This window comes from Talpa occidentalis, unplaced genomic scaffold, assembly GCF_014898055.3.
Source record: "Talpa occidentalis isolate TD23 unplaced genomic scaffold, MPIMG_talOcc4v2.1 talOcc4.2, whole genome shotgun sequence".
In the NCBI taxonomy this organism is placed as follows: Eukaryota; Metazoa; Chordata; class Mammalia; order Eulipotyphla; family Talpidae; genus Talpa; species Talpa occidentalis.
The window spans coordinates 45597280-45617273 of NW_023602073.1; the positions used below are offsets into that span (position 1 = coordinate 45597280).

At 46.7% G+C, this 19994-nt stretch overlaps 2 protein-coding genes across 2 annotated transcripts in view; one reads left to right on the plus strand and one right to left on the minus strand.

Annotated features, from left to right (window-relative positions):
* LOC119252178 (patr class I histocompatibility antigen, A-126 alpha chain-like) overlaps positions 1-19994 on the minus strand; it is a 354426-nt gene that overhangs the window by 37778 nt on the left and 296654 nt on the right. The window lies entirely within an intron of this gene.
* Positions 4149-10971, plus strand: LOC119251309 (patr class I histocompatibility antigen, A-126 alpha chain-like). Its single transcript, XM_037518656.2, has 7 exons — positions 4149-4304; positions 4615-4920; positions 5158-5433; positions 5998-6273; positions 6393-6512; positions 6913-6944; positions 10413-10971. Exons 1-7 carry the CDS (start codon positions 4244-4246, stop codon positions 10422-10424), a joined length of 1083 nt encoding a protein of 360 aa, XP_037374553.2. The 5' UTR covers positions 4149-4243; the 3' UTR covers positions 10425-10971.

Genomic DNA, 19994 nt, shown 5'->3' on the forward strand with positions numbered 1-19994 from the left:
GCCACACTCTGTGGGTAGGTCAAGGCCTCCAGCCTGTCCTTAAAAGCCTTTGAATGCACCCATTTTTCTGAGTTGTCTTGGGGGTGGAGCCCACCACAAAGCTCCTCCAGGAGGCTTCAGCCTGTCAGAAATCACGGCTCTGAGTTTTTCAGTGTCACCTCTGTGTCAGCTCCCAACATGCTCATGCATCTGCTTCTAGAGGTTCTGCAGCAGCTGCTCTCTGGATTTGGCCTGGTTCCTCTCTATCGATACCTGCATCGATACTAGAATTTTTTAATGTGTTCCTTGACCAGAATCATGTGTTCTTTCAGAAAGCTGTCTCCTGTGTCAGGCTTGGGACCACACCGAGCATGTGGGGCATGTTCTGAAGGGCCTGGTGACTTGATTCCTCCTTTGTGCTTTAGCTCTTGGGTGAATCCTAGCTGCAGTCTCTCCCCAGCGAGGCTTGTCACTGCCTTCCCGGCAGCCTTTCTAGGGCCCTGATGTTGCCCTGCTCTCTGCTCCTTCTCATTGAGGTTTTCAGCAAGCATCCTGGAGAAGTCCCTGCCCTTACCACACCACCCAGGCCTCTTGCCCAGGCCACGAGAGCTGGCTCTGAGTGGCAAGGAGGCTTGGAAGATGGCCCCTTTGGAATCCACAGCACAGGCATTTACCGCCCCTCCCCCGACCCCCCCCCCCCCCCGAGGGCTCTCTGGCAGGTTGTTGAGATACACCCCAGGATCCAGGGTTTGCATCATGACCTTGTGAGAGCCAGTCACAGCTGAGTAGTGAGTAGACCAGGATGCTTTTCCTTCTTAGATTGGTTTTATATTGTCCCTGATATTGTAATTATCCTGTTCCCTCATAGCCTATTTCCTGTTGTGCTCATTCTTAATCACCCCCAAGACAACCTCAGGGTCAGAATCTCCATGGACATATCACATACACCAGCTATTCTGCCCGCTTCATCCTGGGCAGACCCCTGTCCCACAGCCTCAGTCCTGCCTCCCGGGGACTGGGGCCTGTTCACCTGGGCAGGGCTGAGGGCCCGGATCCTTCACCTCACCCTTGGCCTGTCTCCTGTCCCTGCTCCCCTGTGGTTGATTTTCCTGTGTCCTGTTCTCTGTGTCCAACATCTTTGTTTCCCTTTTTGCCCACTAGTGCCCTTTGCCTACTAGAGGAGGGATGTGGAATGTCACCCCTGAGACCACAAACAGCTGAAGTGAATGTCTGTGCCCCCAGCGCCTCCCTCACCTGGGCCTGGCATGGTTCTGGGCTGGATTCCCCTGAGGACTGGGCAGGCCTGACTCTGGGGCCTTCTGGCCTCCAGGCCTGAGTTGTCACTTGAGGGCCCCAAGGTCTGTCCTTCTCCAGACTCTTTCTGAAAGTCCCTGGGGCGGGTCATGGTGTGGAGCTGCTCATCCTCTGTAGGAGGAACCGGGGAGGACACTCAGTGTGCACATTTTATCTGTGAGTGCTCAGGGATTTTCTTGAATTTTTTTCATCATTTCCACTCTCCATTATTTTCAACACTTGTATTATTAACTAGTTGGAATCTCCTGGTTGATAGACTCAGTTTCTTGTAGGTCTTTTCTCTGCTGTCATTTCTTTTCCATTCACATTATTTAGTAGGAGTGAGACTTTGATATTCCAGTTCATCTACTCATTTATTCATTTCTATGATTAAAATCTCTAATTTTCAAGAACTCTTATTCTGAGCAACTGAAATTTTATAACATCTTTTTTCTTTTTCCTTTTTGTTTTTTAGTACTAGAAAGTAACCAAATTTCCCTATATATGCATAGGGAATCTACATCTAAATGAGTGTGTGAATCTGTGCAGGAACCCAGGGTGAGCTAAGGAGTGAGATGGGGGCCTGGCACTCCTGGAGAGAGGAGGGGATCACATGGCAAGGACAGGGTGACTCATGACAAAGGTCTGATATTTGGGCCTCCCCAGTGGCGCAGCGGTTGAGTGCTGAGTTGCAAAGCTGCCTGCAGCCTCTGCAGCGCCGGATCGATCCCCGGCTGCTCCCCGGCCACCGGAGGAGGGTCCCACATGGCGCGCAGACCTCTCCTGCCGCCCGCTGCTCCCCTCAGCAGTGTACTTCGGTCCTTCTGCCTGCTCTGCTCCCCGCTCTGGCTCTGGTGAATTCTCTCACCTTCCCAGTGCTTATATAAATAAATAAAATAAATCTTTAAAAAAAAAAAGGATATGTATATTTAAAAAAAAAAAAAAGGTTTGATATTCTATGTTTGCCCTGACATAGTAGGTTTCTCAGATACAAAGCTTGTTTCTGGTAATAAGCCTAATTTGGGGTAAGGCCCCCATTTTCATACTAGGTAGTTATAGATGTGGTAACCGTTTCTTGAGATGAACCTCTGATGATCCGCAGATGAAAATAATTCACGTGCCAATTGGCCTGTCTGGGGGACACCTTTCTGAACATCTTGGGGAGGCCTGTCCTTCAGCGCATAATAAATGAGGGAAGAGCAGATGAGGGGGAGGACGGAGCCAGGACCAGGCTGTAGATTAGGCTACAGGCCTCTTCAGTATGGTTGGGTGCTGGGGCAGGACATGAAGGGAGGCTGAGGGCAGAGGGGACAGGCTGGTTCTATGGGGCCAGAGCACGTGTGTCAGGGATAGAAGTGACAGTTATGGGAAGAGATAAAATCTTTTCCTTATGCTTAATTTTTTTTAATATATATATTTTTTGATACTATTGATACTATCTGATTTTTTGATACTTTTGATACTATTGATAGTAGTGGTCGGGTCCTATTAGGGCTCCTGCTTCTCTGCGTTCACAATAAACACACTCCTTCCTCCCAGCATGGGGCTCAGGTGGGATTTACAAGTGTCTTTGTCACCTTTACTTAGTGTCCATCTCTCCTGACAGTGCAAGCTCCACGTTTCCAGGGGCTTCTCTCTGCGCCCCATTGTATCTGCAGGGGAGGCAGCTTAGGGAGGCAGGAGCCAGCCAGGGAGAGGGATGTTGGGAAGTGAAGAGGAAGCAAAGGCCAAGAACACTTGGGAGATGCTCCCTGGTTCACTGAGAAAAGCATTTCTCAAAGTGTGGTCTGTGGAGCCCTTGAAGTCACCCAGAACCTTTCATGGGGTCCATGAGGTAAAACTAGTTTCAAAACATCACCTAGACACCATTTGTCTTTTCACTATTTGGCATTTGCTGAGGTAAAAATTCATAAGAGTGGAGCTTATAGCACCACTGCAGAAGTATAATTCTTCACCAGCACTTACCTGCAGGAACAAAAATCAAAGCCAGTTTCACTTGAAAATGTCCTGGGAAAAGCATTAAAAGTTATCTTCATTATTGCATCATCCTCAACTCCACATTTTAAAATATCTGGTGTGCTGACCTGGAAGGACACACAGAGCACTCTGAGGCATCCCAAGCCCTGTGTCCTGAGGAAAATATTTGTATGAGATGAATTAGACTCTTTTTATTTGTGGACAACACGAATCTTACCTGAAAGGATGAATGACACAAACTAAGGTTATTTAAATTTGGGTAATTAGCAGACACTTTCCTCAAAATGAGTGTCTGTTTCTTGAAGAAAATCAACAATGGCAAATTACAGTAACTTTGATAAAATATAAGCTCTCAGAGAAAACCAGAATTATGAAGAATTGAGTGCCTCACTACTTGACAATTTATAGTATGAATTTTTCTTTTGGGATTTCTGATTAAAAAATAAAACATTTTTTGATCATTTGATTCCAGTGTAATTAACACTAAAGATCTATGTAACTTAGTGAAACAATGTATCACCTTAAAAAATCATACATTAGCACAAGTCCCAACCAATATGCAAGAGAGGCCTATGGAAATGTAACAGAATAGGAAATATTCCCTGATATTATTTCAGGTTTCACTTTGCAAATAACCTTCGAGAAACCACCACCTGTACAGTTTTAATTCACCCTGGAATATTCACAATTACCTGAAAACGCTACTAGTTTCTTCATTCCTCCAGGCTGCTCCTTCTCCCAGCCCAAATCCACTCCTCCCTAAGGTGGGGAAGGGAATTTGGAGCCTCCCCTGTCACCCTGTTACAGCATCATGTCTCCCTCTCACAGGCTCCGTGGGGTGGTGCAGCCATGATGACCCCACACTCACCCCCATTCTCTCTCCCCATTTCCTAGGGGTGTCCAGGGAAGACAATCAGCATCATCCTGCTCCAGTTACAAAGTCTCCAAGGACTCTCCTGGACTCCTTCTCCCCAGGCCCCTGGAAGGGAGTGTGATGCCCCTCACCCTCCTGCTGCTGCTCTGGGGGCCCCTGGCCCTGATGGAGACCCGGGCGGGTGAGTGCGTGTCCAGCTGGACACTGTTGCTCCAGGAGGGAGGAGCAAGGAGCCCCCTGAGTGTGCAGGACCCCAGGAAAGGTTCATCTCCCCCCAACCTCTTATTCCCCTTCAGTCCCGTTGTGTTCTGGCCCCTTGTGTCCCTCCCGCCTCCCCTGAGTGCTCTGGTCCCCTGAGTCTGGGTCCTTCTTGGCCCACCCCGCTTTGCACTCTCACGGCCCCGCCCCTTTCTCCCCTCCAGGCCCATCTCCCTGGGCCCTGGGTCCAATGCTGAGAGGAGGGTCAGCCCGGGTCTCCCTCCCGCCCCCAGACTCCCACTCCCTGAGGTGTTTCTCCACCACCATGTCCCGCAATGGCAACGGCAACAGCAACGGCAATGGCAACCACAACCACAATGGGGAGCCCCGTGTCATCGCCGTGGGGTACGTGGACGACACGCAGTTCGGGCGGTTCGACAGCGACTCTCCTGGCCAGAGTGTGGAGCCGCGGGCGCCCTGGGCGGGGCAGGTGGGGCAGGAGGACCTGGACGAGGAGACTCAGAACCAAAGGAACAACGCAAAGCGGTTCAAAGTGCTCCTGAGGGGCCTGCGCGGCCGCTACAACCAGAGCAAGGACGGTGAGCTTCACGGAGCGGGGCCAGGGTCAGGTCACCCCCCCATTCCCACCCTAAGCCGGGGTGTCCCGAGTCTCAGGGACCACTGACCCCTCGAGGCTGGTGAATCTGCCAGGCCCCTCCCTGGGGAAGGAACTGTCCTGCCCGCCCTTTCATTTCAGTTTAGGTTTATTCAGGGTGAGAGCGCGGGGTGACCATGGGTGACCTCGGGACTGACCACAGGGGTGGGTTGGGTTTCAGGGTCTCACACCCTCCAGAGGATGTGTGGCTGTGAAGTGGGGCCAGACCTGCGTCTCCGCGGCGGGTATGAAAAGTTCGCCTACGACGGCGCGGATTTCATCTCCCTGAGCGAGGACCTGCGCTCCTGGACCCCCGCGGACTCGGTGGCTCAGATCACCCAGCGCGAGTGGGAGGCGCAGGGGAGGGCCAGGCGCGTCAGGAACAGTATACAGGGCAGGTGCTTCCAGTGGCTCCTCAGATTCCTGATTTTGGGGAAGGAGGTGCTGCAGCGCACAGGTAAGAGGGGCCACAAGGCCTCGGACCTCCCCTCTCCTGGCGCCCCACAGGGAAAAGGGAATAATGGGCAGAACAGCAGCTGCTTTCTGGGCAGAGAGGGAGAGCCCCCTGGGTTTCATGTTCTGTGCTAGAGAGAGACTCGCCCAGAAGACACCACTTTTCTGGACGGTTAAGGAATCCAGTCTCTCCTGAGGGAGGGAGGCCATCCTGAAATAACTCTCCCTGGATCCTTGTGACCCGGCAGCCATCCTGGGAACCATGAGTTTCTCTTTCAAGGTCTTGTTTTTGGTCTGAGAACATTTCTGGATCTGACTCCTGCCTTTCTGTGTCATTCACCCTCCACCCAGGTCAGGAGCAAAAGTCTGTGTTCTCTGTAGAGACCTGCGTCCTCCTACCCTGGGCTCTCACCTGATTATCCCAGATTCTCCAGACTAGGCTGGTTTCTAGGTTTTGTGCTTCCTCCCTCCAAACCAATTGTCATGTCCATTCTGAGGATGGTCAGTGAGGCTGCTTTAGTATCCCTAGAGGAAACCCAAAGTGTGAATTTTTGACCATTCTCTTCAGATCCCCCCAAAACACAAGTGACCCACCACCCCACCTCTGAGCATAAGGTCACCCTGAAGTGCTGGGCCCTGGGCTTCTACCCTGCGGACATCACCCTGACCTGGCAGCGAGATGGGGAGAACCTGACCCAGGACACAGAGCTGGTGGAGACCAGGCCTGGGGGGGATGGAACCTTCCAGAAGTGGGTGGCTGTGGTGGTGCCTTCTGGAGAGGAGCAGAGATACACGTGCCATGTGAAGCATGAGGGGCTATTGGTGCCTACAGTCCTGACTTGGGGTAAGGAGGGGGACGTGGGCACTGAGCTTCTGCTCAGAGGAATCATGAGCCCTTTGGGAGACCTTCAGAGGGTCAGGATGAGGCCTGAGGCTCAGGGTCTACCTTCCCTTCCCTTCCAGTGCCCCCTTCTCAGTCCTCCATCCCCACTGCGGGCATTATTGCTGGCCTGGTTCTCTTTGGAGCTGTGCTCATTGGAGTTGTGGTGGCTGCAGCTGTGAGGTGGAGGAATATGCGCTCAGGTAGGGAAGGGAGTGGGGGATCTTGTCCACTGGGGACTTTCATGTCCCAGAGAGAACTTGCCCTTCCTGGTTACTAGGGAGTCTGATCCACACACGTGTTGCCCAGTCTGGAGCTGATTGTGAACACTCACTCTTTGTAAAGCACTTATGAAAATGAATCACCAATTGTTCACCTTATAACTGTGGTGATGGGGATCTGTTTCCCAGGAAATGTCACAGGGGAAGGACCCTGCTGAGGAAAGACTCCAGGTCCATTTCATATCCATTCTTCATATATCCCAGTCCTGACCTGGGTCTTCAGTCACAGTTCTAGAAACTTCCCTCTCACCTAGACTTGGGAATTCCTTTAGGACTTGTCACCTGACTCCTCCTTTGTCTCACATGATGTTTCTTCCCACAGGGGACACGCAGTCAGCTACAGTCAGGCTGCAGGTAAGTATGGATCAGGGGTTGGGTCTGAGCCCCTGAGGACAGCGTAGAGGGAACTCTAGCGAGAGTCACCTTCATCAGTTCCTCTGTGGGTCTCATCTCTGGGCGCTGACCACGTCTCTTCTGTGCTTCCTCAGGCAACAACAGTCCCCAGGACTCTGGGATGTCTCTCACCCCCTGGGACACCCCAGAGGATGGGGCCAGGTTGTGGGGAGCTGTGAGTGGGACAGTCTTAGGATGCAGAGGACTATTGAGAATGTTATCACTTAATGTAACTCACCAGAATTTCTTCAGTATTATTTTCCATCGTGGAATGAGAACTCTGCCTTGTGTGAGACTGGATGTTATAGGATTTCTCTCACCCCCATTTTGTAACTTCAGGATCCTCTGCTTTATTTAATTTTATTTGTTTTCTAGCTGTCAGTGAGTGATAGAAAATTTTTTATTAAATCTATGCATTTGTTCTCTTACATCATTATTAATTTTTGTATAATATTTGATTTCTCTCTCAGGTGTAGTCCTTATAGTTCTCTCATCACCATAGCACCCATGATCCATCACTACAGTCCCTTGTGCTCTTCCCTCCCCTGTTTGGAACCATCTCTCTCCCTTTCCTCTGCTGTGTGCCTCAGATCTAGGATCAGGCTGAAGTTTTGTCTTTACTCTGACCCTTTGTTTGATTTCTGTATATCCCACATATAAGGGAAACCAGCTGATATTTATTTTTTCCTTCTGACTTATCAAGCTTAGTATTTTTTCCTGCCCCATCCATATTTCCCAAATGGCATGAGTTTATGTTTTTGATCACTGAGTAGTATTCCACTGTATGTATGGACCACACCTTCTTGATCTATTCACAACCCCCTGATTTAAAACACAATGATACCCTGAAGCAAACGTTCCCAAGCCTGCTGCTTGGGGGAGTGTACCTCTTTGATTCTGCTGCTTGCTGGAGCGGAGAAGTGCTGGGTGTACTGCATTGCTTGTCTGAGGTGGAGCCATGATTCCTTTGAACCAATTCCCGAACAATGCAGAATGATCCCACTGAGCCTGCCAGTGTGGCAATTAAATCTCTCACTTTCTACTTCTCTGAGTGCCCTCTGATTTCTCTGTGTGAGGTTTTTGTTCCCTGATCAGGACCCTCCAAATCCAGCGGCCCCTGGACTGGGCGGCATCCACATCTACAGGCCTAGCACAATCCTGGCGTTTGGGGAGCAATTCAGGCGGGTTTTAGTACAAAGAAAACTGGGTCCTTAGTCCAGGTCGTGGAGCCCGCATGAGGGCAAGACAAACTCAGATGCTAGCCTGGTGCCAGAGGCCGCCCCCCACTCCACAGTCCTCCTTCACCCAATGCCAGGCAGAGCGCCCCCTCCTGGTAGCCCTCCTGCTCAGCCAGCTTCTGCCAGCAACTACCTAGGTCCTCACCGCCTGGGATGCTGGGGTCCCTGAGAGCAGCCACCAGCACACAGTATGATGCCTACGCAAAAAGGCAGCAGAGGTCACGCAGCCCAGGGATCTCAGCCTGCAGGTGCCAGTTAAATTGCGTGAGTCGCAGATCTGACCTCGGTGGCTCTGCAACTGCCAACTCACCTAGATGAGGTAGCCTCGCTGCTCCAGAGTGGCCAGGCGCTCTACTGCCTCCTACTGCAGGCGCTACACCAGCTCCTCCTTGCCCAGTACCGCCATCCCCTCATCTGTCAGCTCCTCCACAATGCCTGCCTCGGGCACGCCTGGTGGCTCAGCTGAGACATCACCTCCTGCCACTGTTGTCTGGAGCCCACAGTGCTCAGGCTCAGGGCCTGTGCCAGCAACTACACCCGAGTTGAGATGAAAGAGAGCTTGCATCAAAAATAAAGAAGAATATTCCATTGTGTACATATACCACATCTTCTTGATCCAGTCATCTATTTTTGGGCATTTGGTTGTTTCCAGGTTTTACCTATTATAAATAGTGCTGCAATAAACATAAGGGTACAGGTGTTCTTTTGAATCAATGTTTCTGTGTCCTTTGGGTAGATCTCTAGGAGTGGAATGGCTGGGTCACGTGGTAGCTCCATTATTAGTAGACTGAGGAATCTCCAGACAGCTTTCCATAGTGGTTGGACCAGTTTGCACTCCCACCAGCAGTGCAAGAGAGTTCCTTTTTCACCACATCCTTGCCAACATTTGTTGTTGCTATTTTTTTTTATATGTGCCATTCTCAATGTTACTCAGCCATCAAAAAGATAAACTCATGCCATTTGCAGCAACATGGATGGAGCTAGAAGGAATTATGCTCAGTGAAATAAGTCAGAAGGAAAAATGAAAAATATTGGATGGTTTCACTTATAGCAGGAATATAGGGGAACCAAATAAGAGATCAGTGTAAAAAATAATAGCAGTACTAAACACAACAAAACAAAAACAGACAATTATAAACCAGAGACATGCTGCAGAGGAAGAGAGGGAGAGGGATCAGAGGGAGGGAGGGAGAAGCACAGGGGACTGTGGTGATGGTGCACAGGTGCATTGGGGAAGGAAATTCTATGGGGACTACATGGCAGAGGGTGGGGGTGGGAAGCAAATATTGTTTAAAAATGAACAATGATGTAAAAAATAAATAATTTAAAAATAATATAAATAAATAAAATAACAAATTAAAAACAAAAAGGTGAAAACACCACAGAAGTTATGGCTTCTACCGGTGGATAAACTTTCGTCCCTTTAGTTTGCTTCTTCAGGTACCAGATTTGTGTACAGCATATATGCTACTCCCTTTTAAGGACCTGTAGGTGGACCTCAGAAAAAATCAAGCCTTGCAGAGGCTACAGATATTTACTTGTTCTCATCTGCACCTTCTCTGGGAGGGTAGAGGCGTCCCCTCCAGAACAGAGAAGGCCCGAGAAGTCACCAAAGGTCTTGTAAGGGGAGTAATTCCTAGTATGGGATCCCCGTGACTATTGGCAGTGATACTGGCCTAGATTTTGCTGCTAAAATCACCACTCACCTGACTCGCTTACTTCATATTACATGGAATCTTCCCACCTATCGGCCACAGAGTTCTGGGACAGTAGAACATGTCTCCCGAACCATTAAACGACTCTGGGAAAATTTTGCAAGGAAACAGGTTAGCCCGGGGTGGACCTTCTCCCCTTAGTGCTGCTCAGAATTCGGTGCACTCCTGGTGCTAGTGGCTACACCCCCTTTGAGATTTTGCTTGGCCGGCCTCCCCTGTTGTGTCCATGGGGAGGGGAGACCTCAGACACACTGGCCAACTGGGACTAAATCGGCAGCTGCAGCTCCTTAGTAATGTCCTACACAAGGTTAATGAAACCGTCACCCAGAGGGCCCCGTAACTTTGGGATCCCCAGTTCATCTCCACAAACCTGGGGACCGAGTCTGGGTAAAGGACTGGAAAAAGAGCCACTGAAACCTGTCTGGGTGGGAACCTGTACTGTCATCCTTACTACCCTACTGCTGTCAAATTTGCAGGTGTTACTCTGAAGGAACGCGACTCCCCACATTTGTGAGCTCACATGAGACATCAGAACCGTGGATGGCCTGCCCGGACCCTGCAAACCAGGTCAGACTGACCCTGCGGAGAGACTCCTTCCCAACACCGTGACCTGTTGCAGCCCTGCTCCAACCACAGCCCGGAAGCGGGTTGGCCTGCGCACAGCAGAAGCTCGAGGTGCATCACAGGGAATGCTTATGGGCTGCTGAGTTGGACCCAGTGGTGGCTGCTTCTCTTGTTTCCCTTGGTGGGACAGCATCACCACACTGTGCCTTGGCTCCCTCCTGTCCTGGGTCCACTGATCTCCATTCTTGTGATGCTCACCCTTGGGTCGTGGCTTTTAATCTGGCCACACGGTTAATCCAGTCCTGTTTGGAGGCTACTAAACTCCACATGTTAGTTAAGACAATATGAGCCCTTAGGCTCCTTTCCTGCTGCTTGCTGTGAGTCCATAACTTGATACTCCCTAGCACATAGTAAGGACATCAAAAGGGAGGAATGAAACAGAAAGTTTCCCAAGGCTGCTGCTTGGGGAGTCTACCCTTTGGTTCTGCTGCTTGCTGAAGCAAAGAAGTTGCTGTGTGTGCTGCACTGCTTGTCCATGGTGGTAGCCATGACTCCCTTGAACCCCCTTCCCAAACTATAAAGAATGCTTGTGCTATGGTGGATGGGATAGCAAGTTTCCTTATATAACTGTATAAAACCTTGCCATTCTTGTTCTTGGGTGCTCAGCCCTTTGGGGAAATTCCCACTGAGCGCACTAGTGTGACATTAAATCTTTCTCCACCTCTCTGAGTGCTGTCAGATTTCTCTGGGAAATTGCTGTAACAAAACCACTTCATGTCTGTGAGAATGGCCTATATCAGAAAGACCAGACATTAATAAGTGCTGGCGAGGACATGTTGAATAGGGAACAGTCCTACATTGTTTATGGGAATGTAGATGGGTTCAGTTTTGATGGAAACACTATCAAGGTTTCTGCAACTAGCCAAAGCTCTCCTGACTAAAAAGAAAGAGAATGGAGGCATCACACTCCCAGACTTCAAACTGTACTGTAAAGCCATAATAGTTAAAACACTGCGATACCAGAACAAAAAAACACAGACTAATGGTATTGAATAGAAAACCCAGAAATAAACCCACATATTTATGGACAAAGGAGCAAATTATAGGCAATGGAACAAGGACAGTTTTTTCAATAAATGGTGCTGGGAAAACTGAACTGCTACATGCAAAAAATGAAGCTAGACTACTACCTCACACCATACACAAAAACCAACTGAAATTTGATAAAAGTATTCAACATAAGACCTGAAACCATAAAATACATAGAAGAAAATACAGGCAAAACACTACATGATCTTAATATCCATAACATCTTTAAAGACACAACCCAGAAAAAAAAAAAGTGAAGGAAAAGATAAACAGCTGGGATTACATCAACCTAAAAAAGCTTTAGTACAGCAAAAGAGATATTAACTAAAACAGATAGACCCTTCTTATTGGGAGAAAATTTTTGCACACAATGCAACTGGTAAGAGACGATCACAAAGAGCTACAAAGAACTCACAGGACTCAACAAAAATAAACAATCCAGTCAAAAAATGGGAAAAAGAGCTAAAAAGACTTCTCCAAAGAGGAAATGCAAATGGCCAACAGGTATATGAAAAAATGTTCAACATCACTTAAATCAGGGAAATTCAAATCAAAACCACAATGAGATACTGCCCTAAACCAGTGAGAATGGCACATATTAAAAAAACAAGAAACATAAGAGGAGGGTGGGAATTGTGTGGGGAATAAAACCAAGATGAAAATGTGTATATTGTGCAAAAATGAAAATGCATACATTGTGCAAAAATGATGTAAAAATACATAAAATAAATAAAATATTTTTAAAAATAGGCAACAACAAATGTTCACAAGGATGTGGAGGAAAAGGAATTCTCCCACTGGCTGATGGGAATATAAACTGGTCCAATCATTATGGAAAACTGTGTGGAGTTTCTGCAAACTACTGAAATGGAGCTGCCATGACCCAGCAATTCCACTCCTAGGAATCTACCCAAAGGATACGAAAGCATTAACTCAAAAGGATACATGCCCCCCCATATTTATTGCAGCAGTATTTATAAAAGGTAAGATGTGGAAACAACTCAAATATTCTAAAATAAATGACTGGATCCAGAGGATGTGGTATATATATATAATGAAAGACTATTCAGCAATCTAAAAAGATCAGCACATGCCATTCTCAACATGGATGGAGCTAGAGGGGATTATGTTCAGTGAAATAAACCAGAGACATGAAGAAAAATATTGGTTAATTTCCCTTATAGGAGGAATCTAGGGGAATCAAATAAGAGACCAGGAAAATAAATAGCAGTAGTAATAAATAAAAAACCAAAATTAGCAGAAAACTATAAATCAGAGACATTTTTTAAGGGAGGGGAGGTAGAAGGAGCAAAATGAGGGAGAAGAGCACAAGGGACTATGGTGATGGTTCATGGGAGAATTGGTGCTGGGAATTTTATGGGGAATACACCTGAGGAGAAAGCATACAAGCAGACATTGTACTATATATATATATATATATACATACATATATATACATATATATATAACAGTATTGAGATTTCATAGACGATTAAAAGTGTATCTGCCATAGGGCCCAGCAGTCCCACTTCTATGTATGTACCCACAGAACACAAATACACTGTGAACGACACCTTTGCACATCCATGATCACTGCAGCACTAGTTACAATATCCAAGCTGTGGAAACAACCAAAATGCCTGAAAACAGATGAGAAATCAAGAAGAAGTGGTATATAAATAATAGAATACTACTTATCAGAAAAACATAAATTCATGCCATCTGGGGCAACATGGATGGAGCTAATTGAAATAAGTCCAAAGGAGAAAGACAAACATGTCACTCATATATGGTATAGAGAAGTCTAACAAACTTAAAAACTTACCCTTGACCCCCTAGGCTGCGCCTATTGCTGCCCAGGGCTGTAGACCAGCCCAGGCTTCCTGACCTGGCAGCGCTGCATGGTGGACTGACCCTCTCTAGTTTGGCATCAGACTCATTTGATGACAGAGCCTGACTCCCGCTGACTGAGTCCCCCATTGTTTCTTGTTGCACCTGTACCGCCACTGGATCCTCCAACCTCCCCTATTTGCTAGAGCTAAGATGGATCTTGTACCCGATGCTGCAGATAATTATTTTTTTATATTACTTCTATATCCAACCACAGGGCCAAAGTATGACATCTTCCAACAAACTGTCACTCTCCTGGTTATAAGAAATCTTGGTGCTTTTATTCTTTATTTCCTCTTTGTGACAATGAGCATTATTTTGTCTATAGGCATTCCCTAATGAACCACCCACACTATTTATAGAATCAAGTCTAATGAGAATCATGTTTACTGTTAGGTCATTACTATGGAGTAAGTATTCCCAGATGGTGGGAATACCGTGGGGCTAAGAAGATGCAGCAAATTATATGACAACACAGGAGAGTTTCCAAACAGCTGGATTCAACTCATTGTACTTGTACGGTCCTTCCTCTTTCTCACCAACATGCTGATCTACTGGATTCACAGAGGCCTTCGCCATAGACTTATAGATAAGCGAATCCATGAACCTCATCTCTAGAAGATCCTTCTTCACCTGCAAGTCATAGTTTTCACCCTGTGGATGGTTTTCTTCAGAGTCTACCTTATCATCTCTACCTTTAATCTTTCCATTGTATCAGCTGGTTTATTTAGGTTGTACATCTCAGTCAATGTCTGCACAATTTCCATTCGTGACAATGATTTCTGTCTCCTCAAATCTTAAGCCCATTTATTAATGACTCAGCTCATCAGACAAACCACCACCTCTTCTCTAACTACAACTGTGGACAGTATTTTACATTGCAGGGTAGAGTTTGAGGCTCCTTCAATAACCATTCCTCCTTTGAAGGAAAGAAGGTGGCAGAAAAAAGCACAGCAGCCAGCAGAAAGTTGTAAAAAATAAGAAATTACTCAGTGGAGAGTTTACAAAGACTGAGCAGATTATTGCCCAATTATTAAAAATTTTTAAATATTTATTTATTCATGCATACAAGAACCAGAGTATAGGCCAGATGTGCGGGAGCATGAGAGGATTCACCAGAGACAGAGTGGGGAATGAACAGGCAGATTGACTGAAATACACTGCTGAGGGGAGCAGCGGGAAGACAGGAGAGGTCTGCCATGCCATGTGGTATCTCCCTGGCTGGCCAGGATAGAACCCATGCTGCAGAGGCTGCAGACAGCTTCACAGCACTGTGCTCAACTGCCTGCGCCACCAGGGAGGCCAATTATTAAATATTTTTAATCATAGAAAATAATCGACATCCAGCCAGGAGACAGCAATGGTAGCATTTGACACTCCACATTGAGGGCCCTGCTGAGGGATGGTCATGCTGAGAGACCAAGAGAAACCAATCTCATGTGTAAGTACCAGGGATTGACCTAAGCAGTAACTGTCTTTCCAGCCAGTGAATCTGTAACTTTTATAGTCTCATCAATAATTTTTAAAAAGTTGGAGAGAAAATAAATGATTGAGGAGACTATGTTAAGTCCTTTTGCCTTAACCCACCACATTCGTTAAGAAAAACTCATTATGCTAATAGCACCAAGGCTCAGCGTCGTAACAATGAACATGGGTACAGTGACAGATGGTGCCTGGTGTCAGGAGTAGTTCTGTCTTCAGTGCTGGCCCGGCAATGACCTTGTAGTACTTTGTTCAAGGGGAAGCCCCAATGTGACAGCAGGTCTGATATAATCTGTAGTGCAAATGACCTTTTCATATTGCATATGTCCCCCTATTCTCTGGGACATTGTTAAATGTTACATTTTACTGATGAATAAATAAACTGGAAGTATCAATTTAAAAAATTGATACTACCATGATTTATCAGATGTGGGATTATTTAATTTAACATTTTGATGTTTATTTTTAGAAACCATTATGTGATAAGTGTAAAGTTATGTGAATGTAAATATATTTAGAAAGGGAAATGTGATGCCCAATAATATATTTCACTATTTTTTTAAAGATTTATTTATTTATGCATGTAAGAACTGGGGTACAGGCCAGAGGTTTGGGGGTTGAGAGGATTCACCAGAGACAGAGAACAGTGAGGAACAGAACAGGTGGACTGACTGAAAAACACTGCTGAGAGGAGAAATGGTTGAGTCAGGAGAGGTCTGCGCACCATGTGTGTCACTTCCATACAGGGGATTGAACTTGTGCTGCGGTGTCTGCGGTTAGCCTCATAGTGCCGCGTCTTAGCCCCTCGCGCCAACAGGGAGGGCCTTCGTATTGTTTTTAAAGTAAACTGAGGTGCTTCAGTTTTGATTTGTTTTGAAGTTATAAATCTATAACTTTCTATGAAGGGTAACAATGGCCACGTATTTAGCCCTGCCACTGAAGATCAGCGTTGAAATTGTAATCTTCCCGCTTTTTTTCCCTACCTCCTCTGCCAAAAAAATCTAATAAATAAGTTCATATGTTTTAACATAAATATATTGGAGAAACATGGTTTGCAAACTATTAGCTATTTATTTAAAACCAATAAAAGTTGATTATGACTATCAACAACACACACTCACAGACACTGACCCTTGAAGTCTGCATGTAGAACAGCGGCTACCAGAGGGGCAGGGGGAGGGTGACCGCAGAGCAGGGAGGGGCTCAGTGGGCTCTGCTGGAGGACCTTGGGGCTCAGGTGTGGGTGTGCTACAGTGACAGCACCTGAGGGGTGACCCTGACCTTCTACAGTGTAAGCAGTGATGTAACCGCTCCCTCAATAAAGATCCTCTGGTCTCTCTTATTGCAAAGGGCATCCTCATATATCTGGGGTCACATTAGCATAACGTGAGGAGGTGGGGAGACTGGCCCAGCCCTGCCCACCAGGACTCCCCCACACTGACCTGTGTCTCTCCCTGATGACTTTCCTGCTCCAGCAGAGGCGGGGCTGGCTCCACCCCTGCCTGGACTTTGTGTTTTCCTGAGGAATAATGTCCACTTCCCTACTGAAAATAGATACCCAGACATAAAATGTTTTTTTTTTTCTGGGTTGTTTTTTTGATGTGTTAATTGAAAAGATTCCTAAAATTTGACTGGAAATAAATAAGTAGGCGGCCTGAAGAGCAGCCAGGACTACAAGTTTGCGGTACTAAGCCTGTGCAGGTGGGGGTGGGAGAGGCTGTGAGGAGCTGAGGGGGACGGGGCCTATGTCCAGTTGGTGCTCAGTGTGTCATGGGCTTTGATGTGGTCACTCCTCAGGGGTCATGTCTCTGCTCCTTTGTCCTTGTCATTCAGGAGCACCTGTCCCAGCAGGACCTGTGTCAGATACCACCTGGGCCTGTCCCATCTCCAGGATGTGGGTGGAGGCTGAGTGTGACTGGATCAGGCTACACTTAGACAGGGCTGGGCCCTCAGGCCTCAGTGTGTTTATATTTTGCTTCTTTGGGATTTTTTGGAGCACACCTATTCTTTTTCATGTTCAGGGATCAGGTTTAGGCACCTGCTATTGTCCCCACAAGACCCAGGGCTGCCCATGTCCACAGGAGTCTGGTGCTAGAGATGAATTTTCTGACGTATCCTAGTGTGGGTGAAAATGTGGGGAAGGTGACCCAGAGAAGGTGTGTGGGGACAAGGAAGAGGGCTACTCTCCTAGCATGGACAGGGTGGGCCTCACCGGGACGTTACCTTTGAGAGAAGACCTGATGGACACTCCATACCCACAGGGTGTCTGTAGAAGCTCTGTCCAGGCAGGGCAACCTCCAGCCCAGATGCACCAAGATGGGGATGTCTGTGTGTCAGAGGCTGTAGCTGGAGCAGGAGTCACTGAGATGGTGTCTGTGCACCCCGAGGATGATGAGAATGTTGTCACGGAGGATGTTGGAAGGATTTTGCCTTCTTTCTGAGTAAGACGTGGGGTCACACGACCTTTCTGGACAGAGACAACCTATGTCAGGGCCCATTAGGAGCATCAGCTGTAAGATACAGGTGTGTGGGAGGAGAGAGCACTTGGAGAGAGATGTGGGGACGACACAAGAGAGGGCCGAGACAGGAGAGGCCTGCAGCACCATGTGGGTAGCTCCCAGGCCTGGGATCAAACTCTTGCTGCAGGGCTGGCCATAGCTTGACAGTGCTGAGATTTAACCCTTATGCCACCAGGGAGGCTCCACCTTAATGGTTTGTTTATTTTTAGTTATTTATTTATTTATATATATATAGCATCATTGTTCATTTTTGTATAATGTTTGTTTTCTTTTCTCAGGTCTAGTCCCCATAGAATTCCCACCACCAATTCTCCCGTGCACCATCACCATAGTCCCTTGTGCTCTTCCCTCCCTTGTTTTGATCCCTCTCCTTCCCCTCCCCCTGAAGAATGTCTCAGATTTATAGTTGACTATTTATTTTATTTTATTTTTTTATTGTTATTTTTTCCCAATCCCTTATTTGGTTCTCCTATTTTCCTCCTATAAGTGAAACCATCAGATATTTTTCTTTTCCCTTTTTACTTATTTCACTGAGTGTGATCCTTTCTAGTTGCCATCCACGTTGCTGTGAATGGCATGAGTTTATCTTTTTGGATTGCTGAATAATATTCCATTGTGTATATATATACAATATCTTCTTGATCCAGTCATCTATATCTGGGCATTTGGATTTTTTCCAAATTTTACCTATTGTAAATAATGCTGCAATAAACATAGAGGTGAAGGTATTCTCACCAAATGAAGGAGCGCCAACATATATAAGACAATTATTTTCAGCTCTGTAAATAGACATTAGAGAAAATACATATGTAGTAGGAGACTGCAACACCCCACTCTCACCAATGGACAGATCAACGAAACCAAAAATAAACAAGAATACTAGAGCCCTAAATAAAGATCTAGACCTCATGGGTTTAACAGACATCTATAGGACACTGGACCCCAAAAAATCTGAGTACACATTTTTCTCAAGTGAGCTTGGATCATTCTCTAGAATCGATCACATATTGGTCCACAAGATAAACATCAACAGAAACATTATGATCAAAATCATTCCAATGATCTTCTCTGATCATAAAGGCATCAAACTAGAAATAAACCATGAAAAGAAAGGAGAAACCTCCACTTCATGGAGATTGAACCTCACGCTACAGGGAGAACATTGGATTGAGGAGATCACTCAGTGTCAAGGGGTGTTGACACTGAGCAGGAAATGCATGTCTCCTTACAAAGTGTGGTGGTGGGATGAAAAAGGATTGCTCAGAGTCCATGTGCAGGACAATGAGAAGCCTAGAGGGACCACACCACGAAGGTGCAGCCCAGCTCACGGGGCAGTCTTGTTTGTATTAGAATCAAACAGAAAATTTAAAAAAAAGACCAAAGAAGCAAGCAGGCAAATGGGGAATGCACAAGTCTGTGGGGGACTTGTAACCTTCTGGCCCAGCCAAGGCTGGGAAATCAGGGAGAGTCAGGGGTTTGCTACTCTAAGCACAACATCTATTGCTGTTTTCAGCACCTGCTGAAACAGGACTCTCAGGACTTTTGCCCTGAGAGGTTCCTTATCTCAAACTTCCCCTGTTCATACTCTGAAAGGCACAAAATACTCAAGGCAAAGAATAATCCACACTCCCACATTTCCTCTTCTTTTGGGCTCTTTGCAGCCCAAAGAGCCAGACCCTCATTTACACCACAGTGTCAGTGAGGATCATTCATAGACTTTAGTATTGTCCTCTGCGTAAGCTCAAGGAAGCAAATTGCCCCAAAACAAGGTGGGTACAATCTCAGCACTTTTGATGGTCATTTCCATGGAAATAGTTTCACTGTCCCACCACTTTACAAAGGTGTGTAGTTCCAATGCTGTTATATGAAATGATTTGTGTTTTTATGTCTTCAAATATCTAAAAGTTGATATTTGAAGTTTAAGGCAATAAGTTTCTGATTTTTGTGTTTTCTGTTAGTAACTTGTTATATGTTAAAGTAGGGCCTCCCTGGTGACACAGAGGTTGAGCGCTGGGCTGCGAAGCTATCCGCAGCCTCTGCAGTGCCGGTTCGATCCCTGGCTGCCGGCTAGGGTCCCACATGGCGCCCAGACCTCTCCTGCCGCGCCCGCTGCTCCCCTCAGCAGTGTGCTTCGTCAGTCTGCCTGTTCTGCTCCCTGCTCTGGCTCTGGGGAATTCTCTCACCCTCCCACACTTCTGACTGTACCCAGTGCTTCTATGCATAAATAAATAAATCTTTAAAAAAAAATAATGTTAAAGTAGCACTCATGTAAAGGAATTGGTGTGATTTGGGTGACTGCATACAGGCTAATTACAAAGTGGAATCATTATTTCCTTCTTTAAAAAAGATTTATTTTTATTTATTTATGCATAAAAGAACTGGGTTGTAGGCCAGAGTGGTGTGTGTGGGGGGTGTGTGTGACGAGATTCACCAGAGACAGAGTGGGGAGCTGAACAGGTGCATCTATTGAAATACACTGCTGAGGGGAGCAGCAGGCGAGACAGGAGAGGTCTG

What these genes read in the sequence shown, in the direction of transcription:
- LOC119251309 (XM_037518656.2), top strand. Translation starts at nt 4,244, where the DNA reads ATGCCCCTCACCCTCCTGCTGCTGCTCTGGGGGCCCCTGGCCCTGATG. An exon ending in GCCTACAGTCCTGACTTGGG is followed by an intron (nt 6,274 to 6,392) that starts GTAAGGAGGGGG and finishes CTTCCCTTCCAG; the next exon opens with TGCCCCCTTCTCAGTCCTCC. An exon ending in GTGGAGGAATATGCGCTCAG is followed by an intron (nt 6,513 to 6,912) that starts GTAGGGAAGGGA and finishes TTCTTCCCACAG; the next exon opens with GGGACACGCAGTCAGCTACA.